At 36.3% G+C, this 21,417-nt stretch overlaps 1 protein-coding gene across 7 annotated transcripts; it reads right to left on the reverse strand.

Annotated features, from left to right (window-relative positions):
• Positions 1-1,070: 1,070 nt before the first annotated feature.
• Positions 1,071-20,611, reverse strand: LOC119066553 (myosin-2 heavy chain-like). 7 transcript variants are annotated; one of them, XM_037169092.1, is made up of 27 exons: positions 20,260-20,609; positions 19,631-19,917; positions 19,438-19,560; positions 19,228-19,378; positions 19,107-19,163; positions 18,782-18,949; positions 18,272-18,394; positions 17,936-18,215; positions 17,545-17,870; positions 13,793-14,023; positions 13,276-13,380; positions 13,130-13,192; positions 12,968-13,036; positions 12,269-12,349; positions 11,034-11,156; positions 5,270-5,404; positions 5,080-5,211; positions 4,880-5,017; positions 4,551-4,814; positions 4,300-4,475; positions 4,029-4,242; positions 3,821-3,961; positions 3,602-3,768; positions 3,401-3,526; positions 3,222-3,335; positions 1,371-1,440; positions 1,071-1,290 (listed from the first exon to the last, which is right to left on the reverse strand). In XM_037169092.1, the coding sequence occupies exons 1-27, from the start codon at positions 20,392-20,394 to the stop codon at positions 1,195-1,197; spliced, it is 4,095 nt and encodes a 1,364-aa protein (XP_037024987.1). In that variant the 5' UTR covers positions 20,395-20,609; the 3' UTR covers positions 1,071-1,194. The 7 variants fall into 7 exon arrangements, with proteins under 7 accessions (XP_037024987.1, XP_037024986.1, XP_037024988.1 ...); XM_037169091.1 differs by having other exon boundaries at positions 17,927-18,215; XM_037169093.1 differs by having other exon boundaries at positions 3,833-3,961; positions 17,927-18,215; positions 20,260-20,608.
• Positions 20,612-21,417: the final 806 nt, after the last annotated feature.

Here is a 21,417-nt window from a genome sequence, read left to right on the forward strand (position 1 = left end):
TTATGATGTAAGTTTTGATTCAGAATCTTAAGATGGTCGAGATCTTCAGTTTTTTTTTCTCCAGAAGTTAAGTGCTCAGCCAAAACAACTTGTTAGGACTTTTGGCCTCTTATCTGATGGCCTCTGTTTTCCCATTTCTTTATTGGCTCTACTATACCGTCGCGATGGTCTGTGTGTGTACAATATGATATATCAGTTCCTCATATGACCCCAGTTTAAAACCTTTATCTTGCATTACAATATGAGTTAAGAAATACTTACTTATATATCACCGACTGATAAAAAGCTATCTTAGGCAATAGGCCGTAGGCTGAGTGCTAAAAAATGCATCGTGTGCCTAAATTAGTATTTATCAGCGAGTTGTACACAACGTTTTTCTCAAAAAGCCGACAAAGTTCTGCGATCTCTGCCTAATTTCAAATTTTCTTCACAGTGCGAGGCTAAAAGTTACTAAAGTTACATGGCAATAATCAGTACACTCTTCTGCCGTACAAAATTAAACGAGATAATTGTTGCACATTCTTTGATTCATTCTATTTTCGATTATCTTTTGAGAAGGAGCTGGCGCTATATTCTAATCTGCCGAAACGAGAGAACGGTGTTCCTCTTTGTAAAACATAAGTGAAGGTAATTGATCAGAACAATAGACACGAAGCTGTGAAGAAGTCATGCCAATTTTTATTGTAATTATACAGTCAAACCTGATCCGGTCGACAAAAATATCATCGTTAAATACGTTGATCCTGGCACGTACAAAGCGGAAGTATTTCTTTACAATAGATCAACCGGTAAAATTTCGTCTACACTTGGGATCCTTTTGAAATTGTACTGAGCGGTGTTGAAGTTGAAACTGAACGCAAAATCCACAGAATAGGTATATCTAATAATATTGGAATAAAGTTTGCTTTTTGATCCTAAAAAGAATGAACCATGGGTGGTAGGACAACAACTAAAAGCCTATCTCTCGTAAACTATTTCCGTTCGAAAACTTTTTCTGTTCGAAAACTGTGAATCTGTAAAATATCGGAGGGTTCCTGAGAGTCGCTACATAAGGAAAACACACTTTGGCATACCTCGTAAGTAAACGTAGATTTTAATCCATTCAAAGGTGAAACGAAATCATAAATTAAATGCATTGAAAATCAAATGGTAAAATTTCCCTTGTTTGGTGCACCATAATTCATTCATTTTGATTCATTTGAACGCCTCGTCCATTCCGTTTTGCCAAAAGCTTCTAGTTTCGTATATTTTTCGTCGAATCCTTTGTATTGACTGCAATGTTTCATCCGGCTGATTTTAACCAAAGAAAAGACAGAAGAAAAATTAGAGGTTGACTGATGCCTTGAGAGTAAAATTTCAAGCGATTTTACCGTGTTTAAAGACGGGACACTTCGGTATTTTATCAGTTTAGTTTTTCTCGTAACCGTTTCGGATGATGGGCTGTAAAAGTTTTTGGAGAATTTAAAAGAGTTAAAAGGAAATTCTGATCTCCGTACGATTATCTTTTACATTGCTCTAACCTTAGACAAATTATACTTAGACTGGTGAGGTATAATTACTCTTAGGCTGTAACTGTGTCTGATGATAATAAGAGGGATTTTTTGAAAGTGGACCAGCCTCTGTCGGAGCTATTTTTCGCGGCGGTTTGTTCATATGCCCAGATAGCCCTTGGCCCCAATAGTCCAAAACCGCTGTCGTTTAATTTTCATATTTGCGTCTTGGCTGGTGGTGAAGGTGCAAAAGTCGAAAAAAGTGTGTTTTTATACGTGATTTACTGCCGCTACAGACAATGGACACACATGTGTGGCGGCTCGTTGGATAGGTACTGTCCAGAAGAACCGGGGCAAGCATAGATATCTTACATGTTCTGTGCCATTGTTCGAAAATAACAAAAATATTGTGTCAGTCAAAGGCCGTAAATTTTGATGAACTTCAAAAGGTGATATATCGCACATGGAGAATGTTTATGGTTAGATCATTGGATGCAGACATCAAAAACAGCATAATTCGTGTATTTTTCTAAAATGAATATTTTGCTTTCGAGTGAAGGAATACATTTGCTTTATACCCAAAAAAATATCCTGAAACCTTTCACTTCTATGGCAATTGAGGTATAATTGTAGAGCTGGGTTAAGCCTCTATCAGGGCAACCACTGATCTGTACAACAACAGTCACCAGGTACAAAATATCACCTAATAAAGCTCATCAAAATTTCCGGCCTTTGACTGATACATACTTTTTGTTATTTTTGAATAGTGCTTGAGTACACATTTGATATCTGTCTTTGCCCCGGGTCTCCTGGACATTACCTATCCAACGAGCCGCCACACATGTGTGTCCATCGTCTGCAGCGGCAGTAAATCACGTATAAAAAACACCCTTTTTCGACTTTTGCACCTTCACCACCAGCCAAGACGCAAATATGAAAATTAAACGACTGCGGTTTTGGAGTATTGGGATCAAGGGCTATCTGGGCATATGAACAAACCGCCTCAAAAAAATAGCTCCGACGGAGCCTGGTCCACTTTCAAAAAAATCCCTCTAAACAAATGCGCAATCGTTATTTACGTAATTTACATAACAAGGGGAAAGTGCAACACGCATACTCGTCAAAAAATAGTTATTCGTTAACCAAGGGGAGAAGATAGGAAATTTCACCAATAGCGAAAGCTTGCGACCAAAGCGAAGCGAGGGCCGCAATTCGCTCAAGGTGGAATTTCCTATTTCTTCACGAGGTAACACAACGTTTTTAATGCTTGCGAACAGCAAATAAATAGCGTGTTTTGGTATTCAGCCATTTCAGGTGAGAAAACTTCTCAGAATAACAAAAGCGCCATTTTTACAACCCTTGATTGTGGACAAAATAAGGACTTCCGCATCGATAGCATGAAAAAGATTTTTTAAAGACACTTACAGGTTAATTCAAAAATGGACAAAGAATTACAATCTGTGCTTCTGTGCTTAGAAAAAGATTTGCCTTGAAGTTTAAAAAAACACTAAAATTCAGAAACGGCTAATCATCTGTTAACGACAATAATGACGAAAATGAATGATGAGCACTGGCTGTTCTCTTAATATTGTAAAATGTATGTTGTAACAAATGAAGTAAAAGATTTTGTATCAAAGATCAGATTATTTAATAACAGATTTCACGAGCAGAATCTCGGAAATAATTCAATCGAAAACACGGACCACTTCTTCCGCCTAAATTTATACTTACGAGTACTGATATGATTGATAGTCGCCCGTATCCAATCTACTGTTTAGTATGATCATATCACGGTGCATTTGGTCCATTTTCATTTTAAGTGCTGATCGATCGTGTAGTAAAGTTCTGCAATGGAAATGTTCTAGTGTTGATCGATGTCTGGCGCCTTGTATACAATTTTACCAACTTACCGTATGTGTTCATCTTGTTTAGCGAGCAAATGATTGGCTAAATTTTCGCGTTCCTTCAGTTCACCGATCGCATTTTGTGAGACAGACAACGACTCGGTTAATTTTTCTTTGATTTCGTAAAGATTTCTTTGAACAAAATAAAAAGACAAATTTTAAACGACCATCAGGTCGACAGACTGTCAGGTCGATGGACAAACTTACTCGTAATTGCTTTTCAACAAATCGTATTCCTGTTTCATTTCCTTACATTTCTCTATCACTTTATTCAATTTGGTCTCAAGTAACCGGTGACCGTTCACATGCGTTGCGCATTGTTGGTTTAACGCTGAATTTTGTTTCCTCAGGGTAGTTAGTTCGGCTTCTTTTTCCTACAAATGGAAAACTTTATTGAGAAAACATAAACACTTTACAATCAACTACTGTTAGGTTAACTAAAAGCTTTTCCAATTGCGAACGAACGTGTCCAACATCGGCCTGCATGTCATTGATTAAACTGTTGTTACTTTCGAGAGATTTAATTTGTCGTTTAAATCGATCGATTTCATCTTTCAGATGAGCTATCTGTGGATTGAAGTAAATCAGCGGTTCAAAGGTCACTGCATTCGATTGAATTTTATCCAGCAGTTACCTCTCCGACCAGATCGTCATTTTGCTGATTTAATTTTTGATTTTGAACAGACATGTCCAGGACGGATTTGTCGGATATACGGCGCGCTTTAATATGCTCATCGATGGATTGTTGTAGCGTATCGTTTTTGTTGATCATTTCCAATTCCATAGCGTTATAGTCAGTCTGGCGTTTTTCGATGGTGGAAATGCTCTGGTTCAGCTCTTCCTTAAGCCTTAAAGATAAGGTTAATGTTCAATATGGCATGTGACGTAGCGAGTAGCCAACTTACTTCTCATTTTCTTCCTGCAAATGTGATATGGATTTTAGATTGGAGTCGATGGTAAATTTCAATTTTTCTGTAATCTCAAAGGCAGACTCCAATTGTTTACTCATTGTGTAGCGGTCGTCTTTCTGCTTTTCCAGTACCATCGATTGTCGCAAGATTTCTTGATTCAGTTCAGCGATCTTTTTTTGGTAAAATGAGTAGTTATTACACGATCAAAAACGTGGTCACATCGTGGTCACATCGTGGTCACCTACCGTTATTTTCAGCTGAGCCACATCATTTGTTAGTTGTACGGACATATCTTTCGCCTTTTGATATTCCTGGTGACTGATTAGTAATTCGTCGATATCTTTTTGATGGCGTTGTTGCGATTGTTCTGTGATTTTCGTCGTTGTTAATGAATTCTGATTCAATTGAACGGTTAACGAGTTTTTGTCGTTTTCGATTCGTTTGATTTGTTCCATTTGATCATTCATTTTGGCCTTCTGGTCATTGAGTTGGCACTCTAACGTTGTGTTCTGTAAACGTAATATTTTCACCGCTTTTCTTTTAAGCAACAAACACAACCTCATCGAAAACCTACTTGACTTCGTAGCTCATTTGCTTCTGATTCGAATAATTGTATTTGTTGTTGCGATAACTCATATTTCCTTTTAAGATTATCATTCTCGTGCTGTACGTGTTGAAACGATTCGAACAGCAACGTTGAATCTTCAATCAACTGTGAAAAAAATCCTGTCTCGGCAAATTTCAATTTAAAAATTTAATTTTTCCTCCATTTACCTTCTGGCTAAATTTTGATTCGTTCGAGAGAACATTCAATTGGGAACTGAGCTCTTCAACATACTGCTTGAAGCTCCTAAAGTCTTCTATGGAAGGCGTATAGTTTTTCAATTCGTCAATTATATTGTCTTCCTGAAAATAAATTTTCATAAAAAATCCAACGTTCCATCAACATCTTTTCTATTTATACCATCGCTTTAATATAATGTATAACGGCCGTTGTATTTTTGGTAAGAATTGACTTGCAGTCATTCGGTTGGTTGCATTTTAAATTCCTCTTTTCAGCGTCAATCGAGGAGATATTTTCGCAGTGTTTGCGGGTTTCCTAATCGAAAAAATGGGTTGTTTTTCATTATGTTTCGTAGAGACAATTTAGACCTCAACAATTTCAAATTAAAAATGTTTCTTTATCTAAAGCTGAAACGCTATAAACAAAAGGTTGTTCCTAAACTCAGCTAAAGGGCTTTTTTCAGCAAATTCAATTCCTCAACTCGCTTCCGGTTCAAGTTGGTAACTTCTCATTCCCTGAAAAGCCTTTTCCCATTGGCCATTACGTTAGTAAATTATAGTAAATGTGTTAACGCGTGAATTTGCAAGCGTTTGACGATATAATCATTAAATCTGTTACGTCTTTTGTTTAAAGCATCACACAAAATCTTGTACTTCATTTGTTCAACCATTTACACTGCATAAGATCCAGGCATTAATTTTGAGAATTTTTTTTGAGAAAATTGAAAAAATTGAGAAAATTTGGAAAAATTGAAAAAATTTGAAAAAATTGAAAAAATTTGAAAAAATTGAGAAAAATTGAGAAAATTTGGAAAAATTGAGAAAACATTTTCTCAAAATTAGAGCCTGATAAGATCACATAAACCGTAGGTCATCACTTATTTTTGTCGTTGTTGTCAATAACAGATGATTAAGCTTTTGTTAAAGATTACATCGAGAGATAGGCTGGCGTAATTCCAAAAAAATCCACAAGCCATCATTTAACACTTCATCGTAGTTATTGATTTGGTTCTTTAAAATTATCTCGTTGCTTAGACGAGAGAATAAATTACGGAGGACAAGAAGATCAACAAATGTGTAAAGATAAAGATCGCAAAAACAAAGCCACGAAAGGTTTGCTTTCACTCTCCCTTCATGCTTTTAACGAAAGGATTTTTGATGTTTTCGCTGAGTTGAGATCAGCTGACAAAAAGTACCTTCAGCGATAAAAGTATTTCTTGTCTAGAAGATCTTTTATAAAAATCCTTCCTGTGTCCTTCCCGCATTTATTAAATCGAATGAACGGAAATTAACTAAAGGAAAAATCAAACAGAAATTTGAAAATTTACGCGGTGACGAGTTATAAGTTATAATCCTTTGCATTCACGATGATTTATAATTTTCGACTGAGTCTTGTTATAACTCGTCATTCATAGCATCGCACCAGCAATATGAAAACTTACAATATCATTGCACGACAAAACACACAACTTATCATTTCAACATCGAACCACCAACTAAACAGATTTCCCGTATAATGTTTGACTGGAAAGGATAGTTATTTGAGTAATATTCTCTGTACCTCTATCGAAGGATTCGACATTCACATTCGTATGCATTGCAATTTGTAAATATTATTGAATTGAAACCAATGTCAGGAGTGTGTAGATTTTGATATTTTTACGATTAAATTTAAATTTGGTTTTGTGGCTTTGAAAATAGCGTCACTCTGCAATGCAACATGTAGTACGTGGTAGTTTTAGTGGATCCGTTTTTTAGCAGTTTTTCTTTAGTTGAAAGGAAATTTCATTTTTTTTTAAATTTGCAACCACTGACCCGAGTCAAATTTTTCTTAATTTAATGGAATTACGTTGAAGGATTTAAATTACCAAAAATTCGGAAAACAAATTTTTCCCGACGACCTCCTTTCCTTGTGACTCGCAATGCTCGCAATCAAGGTTTGTAGGTGTCTCGTTGCTTACTGATGGTGTTTTTTCCGACACTCAATATTATTTTATTTGCGGACACATTACATGTCAAAGAGACATAAGCTGAGGAGCTTCACACGTTTTCGTTTTGGAAACGTGTGCATTGAATAAAATAATCTTTTTATTGATTTGTTTTGGGTTGTATTTGGTTTTCGTAGTAGTAGACGTGTAGATAATAAAATTCATGCAAATGAAACGTATTATAGTAGGACTAAATCGTTCGCAATAAGACATCACCGAGAGACAATTAAGCTGTCATTGTCGGTGCGAGCCTGTAAATCACTACAATACAGCAGGAAGGATTTCCTATTGCTGACGTGTTTCGCATCATCATCTGGTGAATTCCATTTGAATTTTGTTAATTTTTTGGCAAAACGAAAAAGGACAATACATTCAACTCAAAATATTTAGCAATATTCATGCGACTCTTTGTTTTTCTGAGTCATATGTCAGATTGATTCTATTTTTGCTCAGATTACTGCTGAGTGAGACAACTGACGCAATGTGCACAATTTGTACGTGTGTAACATGTTGTAAGAAGGGGAACTGTTAGAATGTAAGAAAAACCATTAAAGACATGAGTTTCTTGCTGACTATTTTGAGGTGAGTCTAGAAGTAGATAATCACTTTTCTCTGAATTTTCCTTTCTAAATATGTCCCTGATTTCGGAAACGTTTTTGGTTGTTTTAGGCATAAATTTATGCAGTCAAAATGTCTGTATAATAGTAGGTTAAATTTGTTGCTGGTTGCTGCGAATTTCGACAATGATAAAACAGTTGCCGAAGCTTGTTGTATTTATTACAAAATTGTTAAGCAACTTAACAGCTCCCAACGTATTCTGGTTTACTACTAGCCCCATGCAAAAGTTAATTTCTACATTGCAGAATGAAAATAATGATCCAATGAGTCCACCAGGCATCAATAACGTTATAACCGAAATGATTTCTGTTACTCGAATAACGTTATTCGGAAAACGAAATCGATTCGGTTAATCGAATAACGTTATTCAGGAACCGAAATGAATTCGGTTACTCGAATAACGTTATTCAAAATCACGAACTAATTTCGGTTAATTTATCACAAATGCACGCAGATTAAACTAAAGATCACTTCCAAGGACTGAAAAAATACAAACTCAAACTCACAGACACAATTAATCGATCTCTGTGGGTCGGGGTCCATTTTTGTATGGAAAAGTTTGGGGCACTATCCGGTACATTGTTCGTTTTTAGTCTTTGGTCGATAGTGTACAAGGGTGCCACTCCATCCTAGTCCTAAACGATTTAGGTCGCTCAATGGCAAAATGTGTAACAAATGACAAATTGACGAATGTGGAAATCGACATTTTTCCAAAATTACACATTACTCGCGTAAGGATAAGTTCGGTTTTTTCCAGGATGTTCTCAAAAGAAGGATTTTTGGGTCTATATGTGTATCTAGGCGATTTAATTGCTGCAATTATTATATAGTAATTCACAAAATCATACATATCAAACACTGGGTAATACTTGAGTATTAAACGAAAATCATGTCTAGTGCTTGGTCGTAGACCGGCGAAATCCTCTGAGTCGACTTCTTTCGGGATGCTTTTCAGACCACCTCAGTTGCACGCTGTCACCGCGGAATATAGTAGTCATAAAACTAGAATTCAAGCCATTTCAGGTACCCTCGTCCAACTTTGGGAAACTGTGGAAAGCTCTCGGGAAGGTGTATTGACATTTTTCCGTTATTGTAGAAAAGTCTAGACCCAACCTTTAAAAACTAGTATTTTTATGGGTCTATCAAAAATAAAAGTTTTGTAGAGAAATAGTTATTTTCATCATAAGGAGAGAAATCACGAAATTACAGTATACATACGTTACGTATGCAAAAATAATTCTCGTTGGATACGAGTTCACATACATAATGTGATTAAGTGTGTTCTCTCCATAATGAACAAAAGATATGATACGAAAAACATAAAAAACAAAAAGAGCAATAGAGAGTGAGAGAGTTAGCTCCGCCTTCGTATATATCAATTTAAAACAGGTAGCATGCGAGTAAAACATCATTTTTATCCCTAGACCTGTTTACAAGGTCTGCTCAGAGAGAACCAAAAAAACTATGGTTTCCGATAATTTTCAGCCCGTGATTTCGTCTGTTTTCGTATCATGAAGCGTGTAAAATATATGGCAAGGTCGTTTTACTCGAAAACTTAGCGACGTATAAATAATTTACGCTGTGACGAAACACTAATAAATCATGAACAAGATGAAGCAGTGCTCAGAGAATTTCAACGATCTACCCCCCTAACTAGTAGTAACAGCAGGTAATTTGCCTAGAAATATATTCACAAAAATCCTTCTTGTAGAATTTCCACCGATTTTCGTCATTTGTACACATTTCGCCATTGAGCGACCTAAATCGTCTAGGATGGAGTGGCACCCTTGTACACTATCGATTAGAGACTAAAAAAAAACGTACCGGAGAGTGCCTCAAACTTGAATTTTTCCATACAAAAATGGACCCCGGCCCACAGAGATCGATTAATTGTGTCTGTGAGTTTGAGTGTGTATTTTTTCAGCCCTTGGAAGTTATCTTTAGTGTAATCTGCAATAATTTGTGATAAATTAACCGACATTAGTTCGTGATTTTGAATAACGTTATTCGAATAACCGAAATCATTTCGGGTAATAATAACGTTATTGGGGATGCCTGAAGTCCACATATAAGGTCAACTTTCAAATGGGGCAGGTAGTAAGATTTTAGAATGAACATTTTGTCGACTTATTAGCACAACCATTCCTAATGCCTGTCTGAAATACTTCAGAAATTGTCTCAACAAAATTTAAATGCCACTGAAACTACACATTTTCTGACTTCGATTTTATTCGTTCATTACACTACACGAACCATTGAACTTGCCAATTGGCAAATTCTTTCTTTCTTAAAAAAAAAGTCTCAATTTGTTACCGACAGCTACTACAACAATAAACGAAGTGCCTGGGACAATGTTTTCTTATATAGTGAATCTTATCTTGCAGACATTGAAGTAATAGATTTTGTATCAAATAATTTGAACAAAATGAATAACAGATTCGGCAATTTGAATACGTATCGTCTGTGAAAGTTAAATTCTGAACTAGACACAAGTTAATTCAACTTTATACTTTTAAGTTGCTTATACAAATCATCAAATCTTCTAACTTATCCGAAAACAAAAGGTCACAAACACAGAACGAATAACGGAAAAAAGAAATCTGGTAGAGTAAGAGACAATGTCGAGCATTGTTGGTTCTTAAAGATTTTAATAATCAATTATTCATGTGAGCAGGGCATTTTCAATTTTGTGCTAAAACGTTTGAGTATTATAAATCATTCGGCACGCTATACCCTCATGTACCCTCAACGTACCGCGCAAATATGAAAAGTAATAATTTATCCAATTTCGTTCGTTTAAAAATTCCAATTTCTTCTTCAAAATATTCAAATTAAAGAAAATTCCAAACTTAAGAAAGACTCAAACTTTTCTACCACACCAAAAAAAAAAAAAATTCGTTTCATTCATTTCTATATTCGATACGAATAATAATATTCACACATAAAATTGCATGCCTAGCGGCTATATGAAACGAATGTAATCGATCGGTTTGGCATTGCAAAAATATTTATTTTTTTCCTGGCCGACGGAATACCTTCAAACGTATGATTGCAACTTTGATTTCATGACTTTCGTGTCACACCAGAAATAGAAATTATTTATGATTTTAGAATCAAGATATTTACTCAGGCGTTGTTGTCATTATTTCTTTATTTAAAATAAATAAATTTATTGATGGTGCTGTTTCTGTAGTCTGTGTGGTTAATAATGCATGTCTCTAATTTAAAGAGATATTTGCTAATAATGTTAACAGATCTAGCGTTAGCTTAGTTCTAGGCTGTAATTAGTTGGCAATAGAAGCATATAAATACCGTCAAAAAAGAGTCGCTTCTTCTTACCGATAAATGGTCTAAATATTTATCTTCCAGATAGCTATAATCCTGCGACCACAGATACATTTCGCCTCGTAAAAATAAGTTGTCATCCTGCAGAAGACTTATCTTCTTCTCGTATTGAATGTTCTGATAAAAAATTAAAAGAAAGAATAATAACAGTAAAGGTCAAGCACATCACACACGCTATTCTATGCTTAGGTCAAATGATTAGGGCATATGTTGATCTCAGTGTGGCGTTTGTTTCTAATGAGTGGGTGAGAAGCTATCATGCGAGTTATTAAATAACTATTTACTTTTAAAGTCGAGTCTCTTCATATTAGACGATGTTAGCCAACTATTGGTACACAAAATTGATTTTCCTTCAAGTCAGGTAATAGCTTCGAGTATTCTCAGACAGGCAACTTCCTTCTGAGTCACCAGTTACATAGTTTATTTGGTAAAATTAGCGATTAGTGATTGATTTATAAAACAATACAACACGGCTTGTTAATCCTACATCCTAAGAATGGGACTTGGTTCCTAAGTTATGAAAAAGCCTACAAGTTTGCTACGTTCCACATTATATGCAACTGAATTATGCAGGCGTGTCAAAGGTTCTCGTTAAACCCAGGGAGAGTGGCGAAAATTTCTTAGTTATACAACAATACTAGCGCAACAAGACGATCAGTCAAAAAAAGAGTAAAACGTGACGCAAGTCCCTGTGCTTACTTCTAAAACAACTGGCATCGTTGTAGGTTTGCACTCAAAAATTTTAGAAAGAAAATTAAAATTTTAAAAAAAATGAGGCGCAAGTGGTTGATGTTGCGGTAAGTACTTTGAAGAAAATTGTTTATGAAAATCGGCCAGGTGCCACCGGAACCATTGGAATTTGAAGATTTTCAGTCTACGACAATATTTTGGAAATTGGACCTGCGTCACGCCCACTATCAACGCAATTCAAGCATGAGTGGTACTCTAAATAGAGTACTGAAACTGGACAGTGTATCGAACAATTTTTGGCACTGTTGCTTGAAGTGCATTGCCACTATGCATGATTTATGAGTACTAACTATTTTTAATAGCAAATTCTGTCCGATGAATACTGTTTATAGGCGCTAAATATTAAGTGGCAAAAACAATTGACTGGCCCTAAAGGCTTTTGTACCTACTACTACTCGTTGGACATTGTTAGCACCACTCTTTTCATTATTTTTTGTTATCAAAATCAGCACCAAAAAAAGACTAACAATTACTCTTACCTCACTGAATAAATCAGAAATTTGTTCACTGAAGATAAATGTGTCGATCGGGAGACTGTCGTTATTCGACTCATGGTAGACCTGTAAATTGTAAAAGGTTCGTAATATAATTTCGACTGGTTACAGTTGTTGTGGGTGGAAGTGCTGTCTCAGTAGTGAGAGATTTTCATGGACAAAAGTAATGGTTTGTTTAAATTTTCGTTAACGGTTTGTATATTTGTCAATAATAAAATAAATATTTTTCTCTAAATTTTTATAAATCATTTTCTTAATGCAATAATAGCATACGCTTAAAGCATAACAAGGAATAAAACGTTACGGTGAAGGCACTTGGTGAACACACTGTTTTTTTTTCTAAGCAAAGTTTTTCAATAATTTAATTATCAAATTAAGGTAACGAAGAGAACAAAAAAACGTGAAACAAATCTATTTACACAAAAAAACATAAGCAAAATGTTAGTTCCGTCATACAAAGACTTAATCGACAAGATTAATAAAACTTTAATTGACTTGAATACGTAAGTAAAATCAGATCTAACTGTTCAATATAAAATCAGATCGTAAATTGTCCCCGGCGGACGACCTAAAATAAAATCAAAAATTCATTTAGACATCATGCACATTACGCCACCATTTCCATATCGATGACGTATTGTGCCTCTCATTATTTTCACTATGGCTGTTAGTGGATGAACTCACTCCCGGTCGCTTACTGTACTCCTCAACGACGGACCGTAAATTAGAAATGGTCGTAAGTTGATCGTTACACTTAAAATGGTCAAAAAATTTAAATAATTTTGAGTTGTTGGTCGATTTGTCAGATACAGCTGATGTGTGTATGCAACTTTATCAATGAATTACCTCTGACTGGATTTTACTACATTTCTCCTGCAGTAGAACGTAGTTACGGTCGATATTGCTGATCTAGGTGTGGTTTAATGAAAAATTTTGAATGTTAACAAAAAACCTGACGAGTTTACAATGTTACGACCGTCGTAAACACTTACATAAAGCTGAAGGTCCTTGATTTTATTTTCTAGATGATTATTTCCTAGCTGCTGTTGATTTATCGTTTTTATGTGAATATCCAAAGCGTCCCTAAGGTTGCTCACCTAACAAATAGATTGAGAGTTCATATGCTGATTATCCTGACTGATCTTAGCTGTTGAATAAAGAGGCCATTCACAATTTACACAAGCTAAACAAGAAGAATTTCCCCTATGTTGCGGACGCGCAAAAATGTATGAAGAAAATATCGACTCAGGGTTCCCTCATTTGCGTGTGTGAATTGTGAATGACCTCTAACAAAGGACATTAACAACAAAACTTAACGAGAGACCTATCAATACAATCAATGAAGCATTCTTCGTTTACCGAGCTCTACTTACAGTCTATCTGTTTGTTAATTCTTGGGTAGCATAGCCATAGAATGTGTAATCGAATTAGTGTCACGGATTTATTAATAATTTCGCGTGACGTTCGAATTAAAATTTCACTTCTGACTGAACAAAATGCACTACTCACCGTCTCTTCATTACGATTGCGATCCGATTCGATTTTCTTTCTCAATTCCAGCAGTTCACAAGTCTTCGACGATTCACTTTTTCTTAAGTCCACAATCAATTCGTCTTTGTCTTTTAACAGTTTGTCTTTGGATTCGATTTCTTGCTGTAAATCAACCATCAAATTTGCTAGTTGCCCGATATCGCCGGTATTCACATTCATGAGACCCACGGTAGTCAAATGCTTATCAACCTGCGGAAATCCCATTTTCATGATTTTGTGCGGTCATTAAGTGGAAAAATTGATCAAAAATTGAAAAGAAAATGAAACTGCTAGTCGTGTAACGAAAATAGATAGGTAGCGGTGCAGACCTCCTTGGTACTATACGGTTTAAATATCCGACACATACTGAACGGTTTTCCCGTCTATATGAAACACGAAAATTGAGTTTTTGAGAATCAATCTCGCACGTGTGCGTTTGCTGTGTGTTACAACAAGGTAGGCACTTTACAAGCAAATAGTACATTGAATGACAAGGGGCGAAAGTAAAAAAAATCAACCGTGTGCGAGAGTTGATGCCCGCGCCGAAGGCAAGGGCCTCAATCGCACAGGTTGAATTTTTTTACTTTTGCCCCGAGTCGTTCATACTATTTTTTTTGATACCAACATTGAAAATTGATACGTATCGCAAACATCGCAACAAAATGTTGAAATAAAAAGGCATTTAGCCAGAAAATGCGGGGGTCCAGGGGGCGGCAGCCCCCTGGTATATGAAAAATTTAATAATTTAGCCATCACAACAATAACACACACAAAAATTAAGATATAACTAACAAATCATTCAGTAACAAAAAGTATCAACTTTGTATGCTAATTTCAATAAGAACACTGGCGCACAGTGTTTTACAATTTTGATCAAAGTATTCTGCATAATATGAGCGGATTTTGTTGACAACTCGACTCATTTCTCTCATTTTCTGTGACGTCAGTCACTTTCGCTGTTCGTTCAGTTGCGTTCGCTCTTCGTTAAGTACTTTCTCCCCGTGGGATGCATTTTTTTACTTTCGCCCCTCATATGCGGGGCGAAAGTATCATTTTTCAATGTTGGTATCAAAAAATAGTTATTTACGTATCTGTTGTGGACGGTATATTTTAGGCAATTTCGCGAGTTGTAGCCCGAACGAAGTGAGGGCGACTAGCGAAAGTGCCTAAAATAAACCGTCCACAACAGATGCGTATACAACTTTTCATGCCGAGGGCCCAAATTACGAGAAAAATTCCGTAATTTTTGCCCAAGGCATGAAAATATTATTAAACGACGGAAATACATAACCGAAGCGTGGTTCAGATTATTATAATGTGAAATCAGATGCATTCTGTGCTAAGTTTAGAACAACTTTTCGATTTTTCGTTCGTTTATTTTTGTTATTGAAGTGCGGATTTCTTTGAATTGTCTTTCGTTATTACACGCATGTTCTTGTGAATGAGAGACGATGCAATTTCAGATGTAATTTGGTGTAGGAATGGTCGGGTTGCAAAATTGTTTGGATTGTGTGCTCGAGTGTTTTGTTTTGTATTGATACGCTGTTCCTGTTTGTTTAACGGTAAAATTAGATCTGGATGGTTCGCGTTTGCTATTAATTTGTTGAGTCAAACAAATTAGGAACATATTGCGGGATCGTTTTGTCAGTTTTATTCTGATGTTTCATTTACCAATACCATTTCGAAGCGTATGGGACCACTGCAGAGTAAAAATAAACTTTTACTCTGCCGTGATGGAACACATGAGCAATGAATCATTAATACCAGACATTCCAGAAATCTAGTACTTCGTTAACACCAGACGTTCTTTCAAACATCTAGTACGTCATTAACGTCAGACGTTCTTTCAGAAATCTAGTACTTCATTAATTTTTTCAATCCCTTTGCTAATATAAACGGACACCAGCCCGAGCCTAATGCTGATTTTTGTCTTTGTTGTCGATAACATATGGAGTAGATAATTATGCACAAAAAATATCTTTGCCGTAAATTCCAACCAATTTATTCCAACCGAACAAATTACTTTTACTACCATTAAATGGGCGCGATAGATTTGCTTTTTCCTCCTGAAACGTAATAAAAACATCAACCACTAAAGTCAATGTGTACTAACAAGGCATTAGGTGACTTAATGCTAACTGGCAATTCGTTAACTTCTCTCACACATCAAATTGAGTGTGAACAAAAATAGTTCGAATGAAAAACGAAAACAAATCAATAAATCTCTGGAGCTAATTAATTATCAAATGTGTGGTGCCGCGGAGATGTAGAGAATGTAACAAGTTTAACATAACAGAACGACACAGTTCTGAAAATAGAGGAAACACCAGAGTGCAACGATAATAAATTAAAAGAATTTTGTAAGTCGTAGGTTTTATCTGATGGAGTAATTAATTTACGCGTAATGCTTCAAGCGGGTTTATATCTCTACTGCTACTAGCGCAATATTTCAGTCTTTTAACATTCGAATTCTTGGGCAACGATATGATTGAGATGAGGTTAATGGACACTTGTGGGTACTTCAAGTATCTATGGCGATTGCTAAATTATTTGTCCAAGAGCCCAAGATCACGCTTTCGGTGAAATATTTGAATTATTTGAAGAAGGTAAAAGGAATGGAACATCAATCTGATCACATCAATTTTACACTCACGCTCTACTTACAGAAAGATATTTTCGGATGCGAAAGAAGAACAAAAAAAAACACGAAAGTTTAAAAGGGCAGGGTGCAATGTATTCATTTTTGTTTTTAAATTTGAGATGCCATTGACATTTCAAATGTGATCGGAATTCGTTTTGTTAAAAAAAGAAATTTTCACTAAATTTAAAACGTTTGAACGCCTACACGTTTTGAAAACGGAAAAATTTCTCTCATTCTCTTGGTAATGTTCCAGGTCAATGGTCTTAGCAAATGCATTAATTATGTCGTATGGTAGCTGCGTGATTGACATACATAACACTGATAGGCAACACTAGTTTTTTTTTTCACTGAAGGTGAATGTGGCATAGTGGGTTAGATGGGACTAGATGCAGGATGACCACACTATGAAACACACAGATCCGTTGGTCCCACACACCTCTGGTTCCAGTGGGAGCACTGGACGAAAAATGTTCCGGATGTGCACAAAAAATTATTTCTCTTCCATACAGTCAGCGGCAGTGAAATTTCAGCATGAATCTGCTTCCCCTGTTTTTCAGCTGATACACACAAACAATCAAAACAGTTTGTATGTCCTTATACGGCTTTACCACTTGCGTGCCTGTAGCAGCTTCAATCGTGTCAACAAATATTAACAGTTTGCTGAAAAACAGCTGTAGCAAATTCATGCTGAAATTTCACTGCCACTGACTGTATTGATCTAACAAATAGATGATGTAGACCAATGGAGTTGTGTTTTGAACTCACACCAACCGGAGGACCTACAAATTTGATTCTTTATTTTAATTAGCTGCAGCGGAATCCAGACGTGATTGGGACTATTGGAGTAGTGTCTCATACTGAAGACACCCCAAGACATACCTAACTCACTCATTGGTGAAAATTCCGAAAGTTTTGTTAATGTAAAATAGAAAATCCTGATATGATTATGAAAGCACTGAAACGCCACTTATCCATAACCCCTATTAACACCTGGTTGCTAAAATTTTCCATTCCCTAACACACCCAAGACCCATTCGTAACCGTAGGACCTGAATGTTATTGATAATATAGTGATATGGGCATTCCTTACCGCTTTATCATTGCAGGTCATACAACTGTCACGTTCCATTGGGCACGTCCGGATCCTTAAGTCATTCAATTCACGATCTTTTAGTATTCCACATTCGATTAACGATGCAATTATTGAATCCTTTTCGCTGACCAATTTATTTTTCGATTCAATTTCAATCCGCAGTTCAGCCACTTGACTCGTCAGTTTGTCGACGTTGCTGCTCGCAAACAATGAGCCACCGTCCGACAAATGCCTATCCATTTGCGTTATCTCTTGTACCACGCTATTCAGATTCTTTTCTACGATAGCTTCCTCAACAGTTGGCATTTGAATGACAGTGTCAGCTGTAATATTGTATGTTAATAATTTGAACTGGTGAGCGAATGCCAATCAAAATGACCTGTCCCACCCTCTTTTATCTTCTCCGTCAAATCCTCTTTCAGCTTCTCATTTTCGGCTTGGAGCTTTGCGTTTTCCTTATCTAACGAATTCATTCTGGCGGCGAATGACATGAGAGCTGTATTCAGATCCTCCTCACTTATAGTGTCGTTAATACGGGCTGAGGGCATATAATCCAATAATACGCCCGCATCATTGGGATGAACATATTCGCTCGGTTGTAGGGATGATTGAACGAAGTTGAAAATTTCCAGAAGCCGATTCGTAATATCAGTTTTTCGGTTGTAACTCTAAAGCGTCGACTGATAATTTGAGAGATTCAGTTTTACAATTCAAAGAAAATTACTTTTTCTAAGATGATGTCATCATTGGAATCGTTATTGTCCGACTGTTCTAGATTTCTGGACAGCTCAGAGCTTCCAGTTGATTGAACGATTTTAGTAGACATGGGCGGCGTAGATGATGATAGCTACAACAAATCAAACGTGTCGTTTAGTATAACGAACAATGGTAAACGTAAAAATGGTTCAAGTGAGAGATTTTCATAACGAAAAGATGTTTTTAGTTCATGGCGCGCGAACTGCGGAATTATATTTCTGAAGTAAAATTTTAAAGAAATTCTCCGAGCATGCGATTCGGTCAATCTGTCGTACTGAGTGCAATTGATGAATTTGAAACCGATTTTTCTTTCGTAGTCGATGTAACGCTATTCGTTTCAGAATTTTGGCTCCCTGGCTGGCTATCAAAGTAACTTAGTTTGCGCACAAACTATGATGAGACAGTGCGAGAAAAATATTTGAATTGCTCGAACCGACAAAAAAACGTGTAGAATGAGTGATGCAATGAGTTCACTTACCTTCTTGCAATCTTTTCGTAGCTCTTTGATGATCTGGTCTTTGAAGCACATATTTTGGTTCTGCTTTTTCAGTTGTTCTTCCAGTGATATGTTCTCGCTCTTCAACTTCTGAATTTCGTCGTGTCGGACAGCCACTTCTTCAACTAATACTCGTGTGTCCAGATTGCCCTGCGTAACAAAATAGATAAAAAAGTGATTATGACAAAGGAGAACAGTGGAGTAGTTGAGGCAACATTGGAAGACAGAAAAGTCGAAACATTATTTCCCAGACCTTTGGGTGGATCTCAATTAAAACCAGTACGCCATAGCGCCTCTTTGAACTCACCTTCACCAACTGTTGATTTTCTTTTTTCAGTCGTTCAATCTCATCCATTAACTCGGCCTAATCAATTCGAAAAGAGAGGAAGTTGAATGAAAATACGCGGAAAGACGTTGAACAAACATACGTTACGATTTTGCACGTTTTTAAATAACATTTCCTGCTCAGCATAATTGATCCTTGCATCGTTAATGATGTTAGCATGATCGGTATCAAGTTCGTGGATAAAACTGGCTGTTGGAAATGCTTGCGGTGAGGAGGTCGTTTTGCTGAGTTGTCTAAATGAATTAACGAAAAATCAATCGTTGGAACTGAAATTTCATTATCGAAATATTACTTTTCTGAGTCACCCTTTCCATCGCCTTCTATCAGCTCAGCATTCATCTCAATGTTCAATGTGAAAAAATTGGGATTTTGTGGACTCGGCCGCTCGAACTCCAAATATGTGTGCTTCTCGTAACTTTAATCGAAAACATTCAAATCAAAACAAACTTATAAATCTTCTGTCTGTCTGTGTCTTAAGGGCTTACTGAGACCGATCACCAAAAATATCGGTGAATCGCAAATGCTTCAATTGAATACCCTCAGTGTTCCACTGGCCGTAAACTCTGGCCCGTCGAATTATTTCCACAGTTGCATTCAGATCATTTTGCAGTGCCTTAACTCGTTCATCCGGCATGCAGGCCTTATTCAAATTCGACGTTAAGTTGTCCAGGCCGTGAGCGGTTTGTTTCTCCATTTCTTGGATACAGTCGACAAGGGTGGTTATTTCTTCCAGCAGCCTCTTCACCCATTCTTCATAGATCTGGACTTTTGTCTGCAATTTTAGGAGATTCAATTAGTGACCATAAAATTCGGAGCAGGTAAACAAAACAACATAAATTGTAAACAAGAGCGTAACAGGTTGAATTACAACTGTTCTCTTTTTGCATTCAAAATACCACTGAAACATGAATGGGTATTGAACTCATTCACACATTTCAATTCAGATGTTAAAACGAGACAAAAACAATCTACTCTTGATAACAGGTTGATGGATGTGTATGTATGGGTGTGTGAATGTGTAATTTATATACTTCATGTTAACTACACCACCTTTCAAAAATACTCAATCAAGCCTAATTAATAACAAGCAAAATGTAAAGAATTATCACCAAACCTTCATGCTATCGCTATCTTGGCTGTTTATCGAATTTAATTGATCCTCAAACAATTTATTGAATTCATTAAGCGTTGAGTGAATATCGGATCGTTGATAAGCTGATATCTGCGAAAAATTGCTGTTGTTGTTCATTGTGAATGTTGACTCGTCGATAAACTCCTCTCTGCCGTGCTATTATTGAACAATTTTCGATGAACGTTAACGTTGTTACGGTTAAGAAACGAAAAGCGATTGTTTTCCAGGAAAATACACCAACAAAACTGCTGCGTGACAGTTTGAAAATTATTTAATAAAAAACCTGAATAAACAAAATAAACTAAAAAGAAAATGACAATGAATAGGCGGAGCATAGTCTGATGTGGTATTGAGGAAAAATCAGAAAAATTTTACGCACTCTACTCTCTGTGCCTATGATGATGGTATAGTGGTGTGAGTGGTGATTTCTATTCGATTTCAAAAGTGAGTTAATTCAATGATTTAAGCTAAATTCAAACTCAGAGCGAACACCGACATTAATCCAGATTGCCATTGGTTCGCGTGTGCAAATAATGTTTTCTTTCAGGTATCCAAATCCTATTTCCAGATTTTTACCGGTATCCACTAAAATTCGACCAAATTTACCGGTAAAAATGCTCCGGATATTCATTATAACAAGTATTTACGTATCTGTTGTGGACGGTACATTTTAGGCAATTTCACGAGCTGTAGCCCGAACGAAGTGAGTTGACTAGTAAATGTCCAGACGTTAGAATTCTGTTTCTTTTAGTACACAGGAAAAAGTTACACTAATCTCAACGTATTCTAGCTTTTCTTCTTCTGTTTTTGTCTTACTGTTCTGGGCCAACCTAATTATGCTCAAATTTTTGTATAAAGGTTACCTTCGCATAATGGGGAAATAAATTAATTTTTCTGAAATGGAGAAAATCAATTTTCTAAAACCGGAAATCGCGAGCGAAGCGAGTGAAAGTTTTCGTTTGATCCCAATTACAGTTTAATGACAAGGCCTTTATTCTATTTTCCTACAAAAGACCTCGATTCGCATCTAATCAATTTCATTCCCGATTCCTCTTTGTTTCCTACTCATTGCGCTATTTTTAAGATTTTCAATCAATTCTCGATTCCAGGGACAGATTTTGCGTTTTTTGGTAGTTTCTG

Source organism: Bradysia coprophila, chromosome IV (assembly GCF_014529535.1).
Source record: "Bradysia coprophila strain Holo2 chromosome IV, BU_Bcop_v1, whole genome shotgun sequence".
Taxonomy (NCBI): domain Eukaryota; kingdom Metazoa; phylum Arthropoda; class Insecta; order Diptera; family Sciaridae; genus Bradysia; species Bradysia coprophila.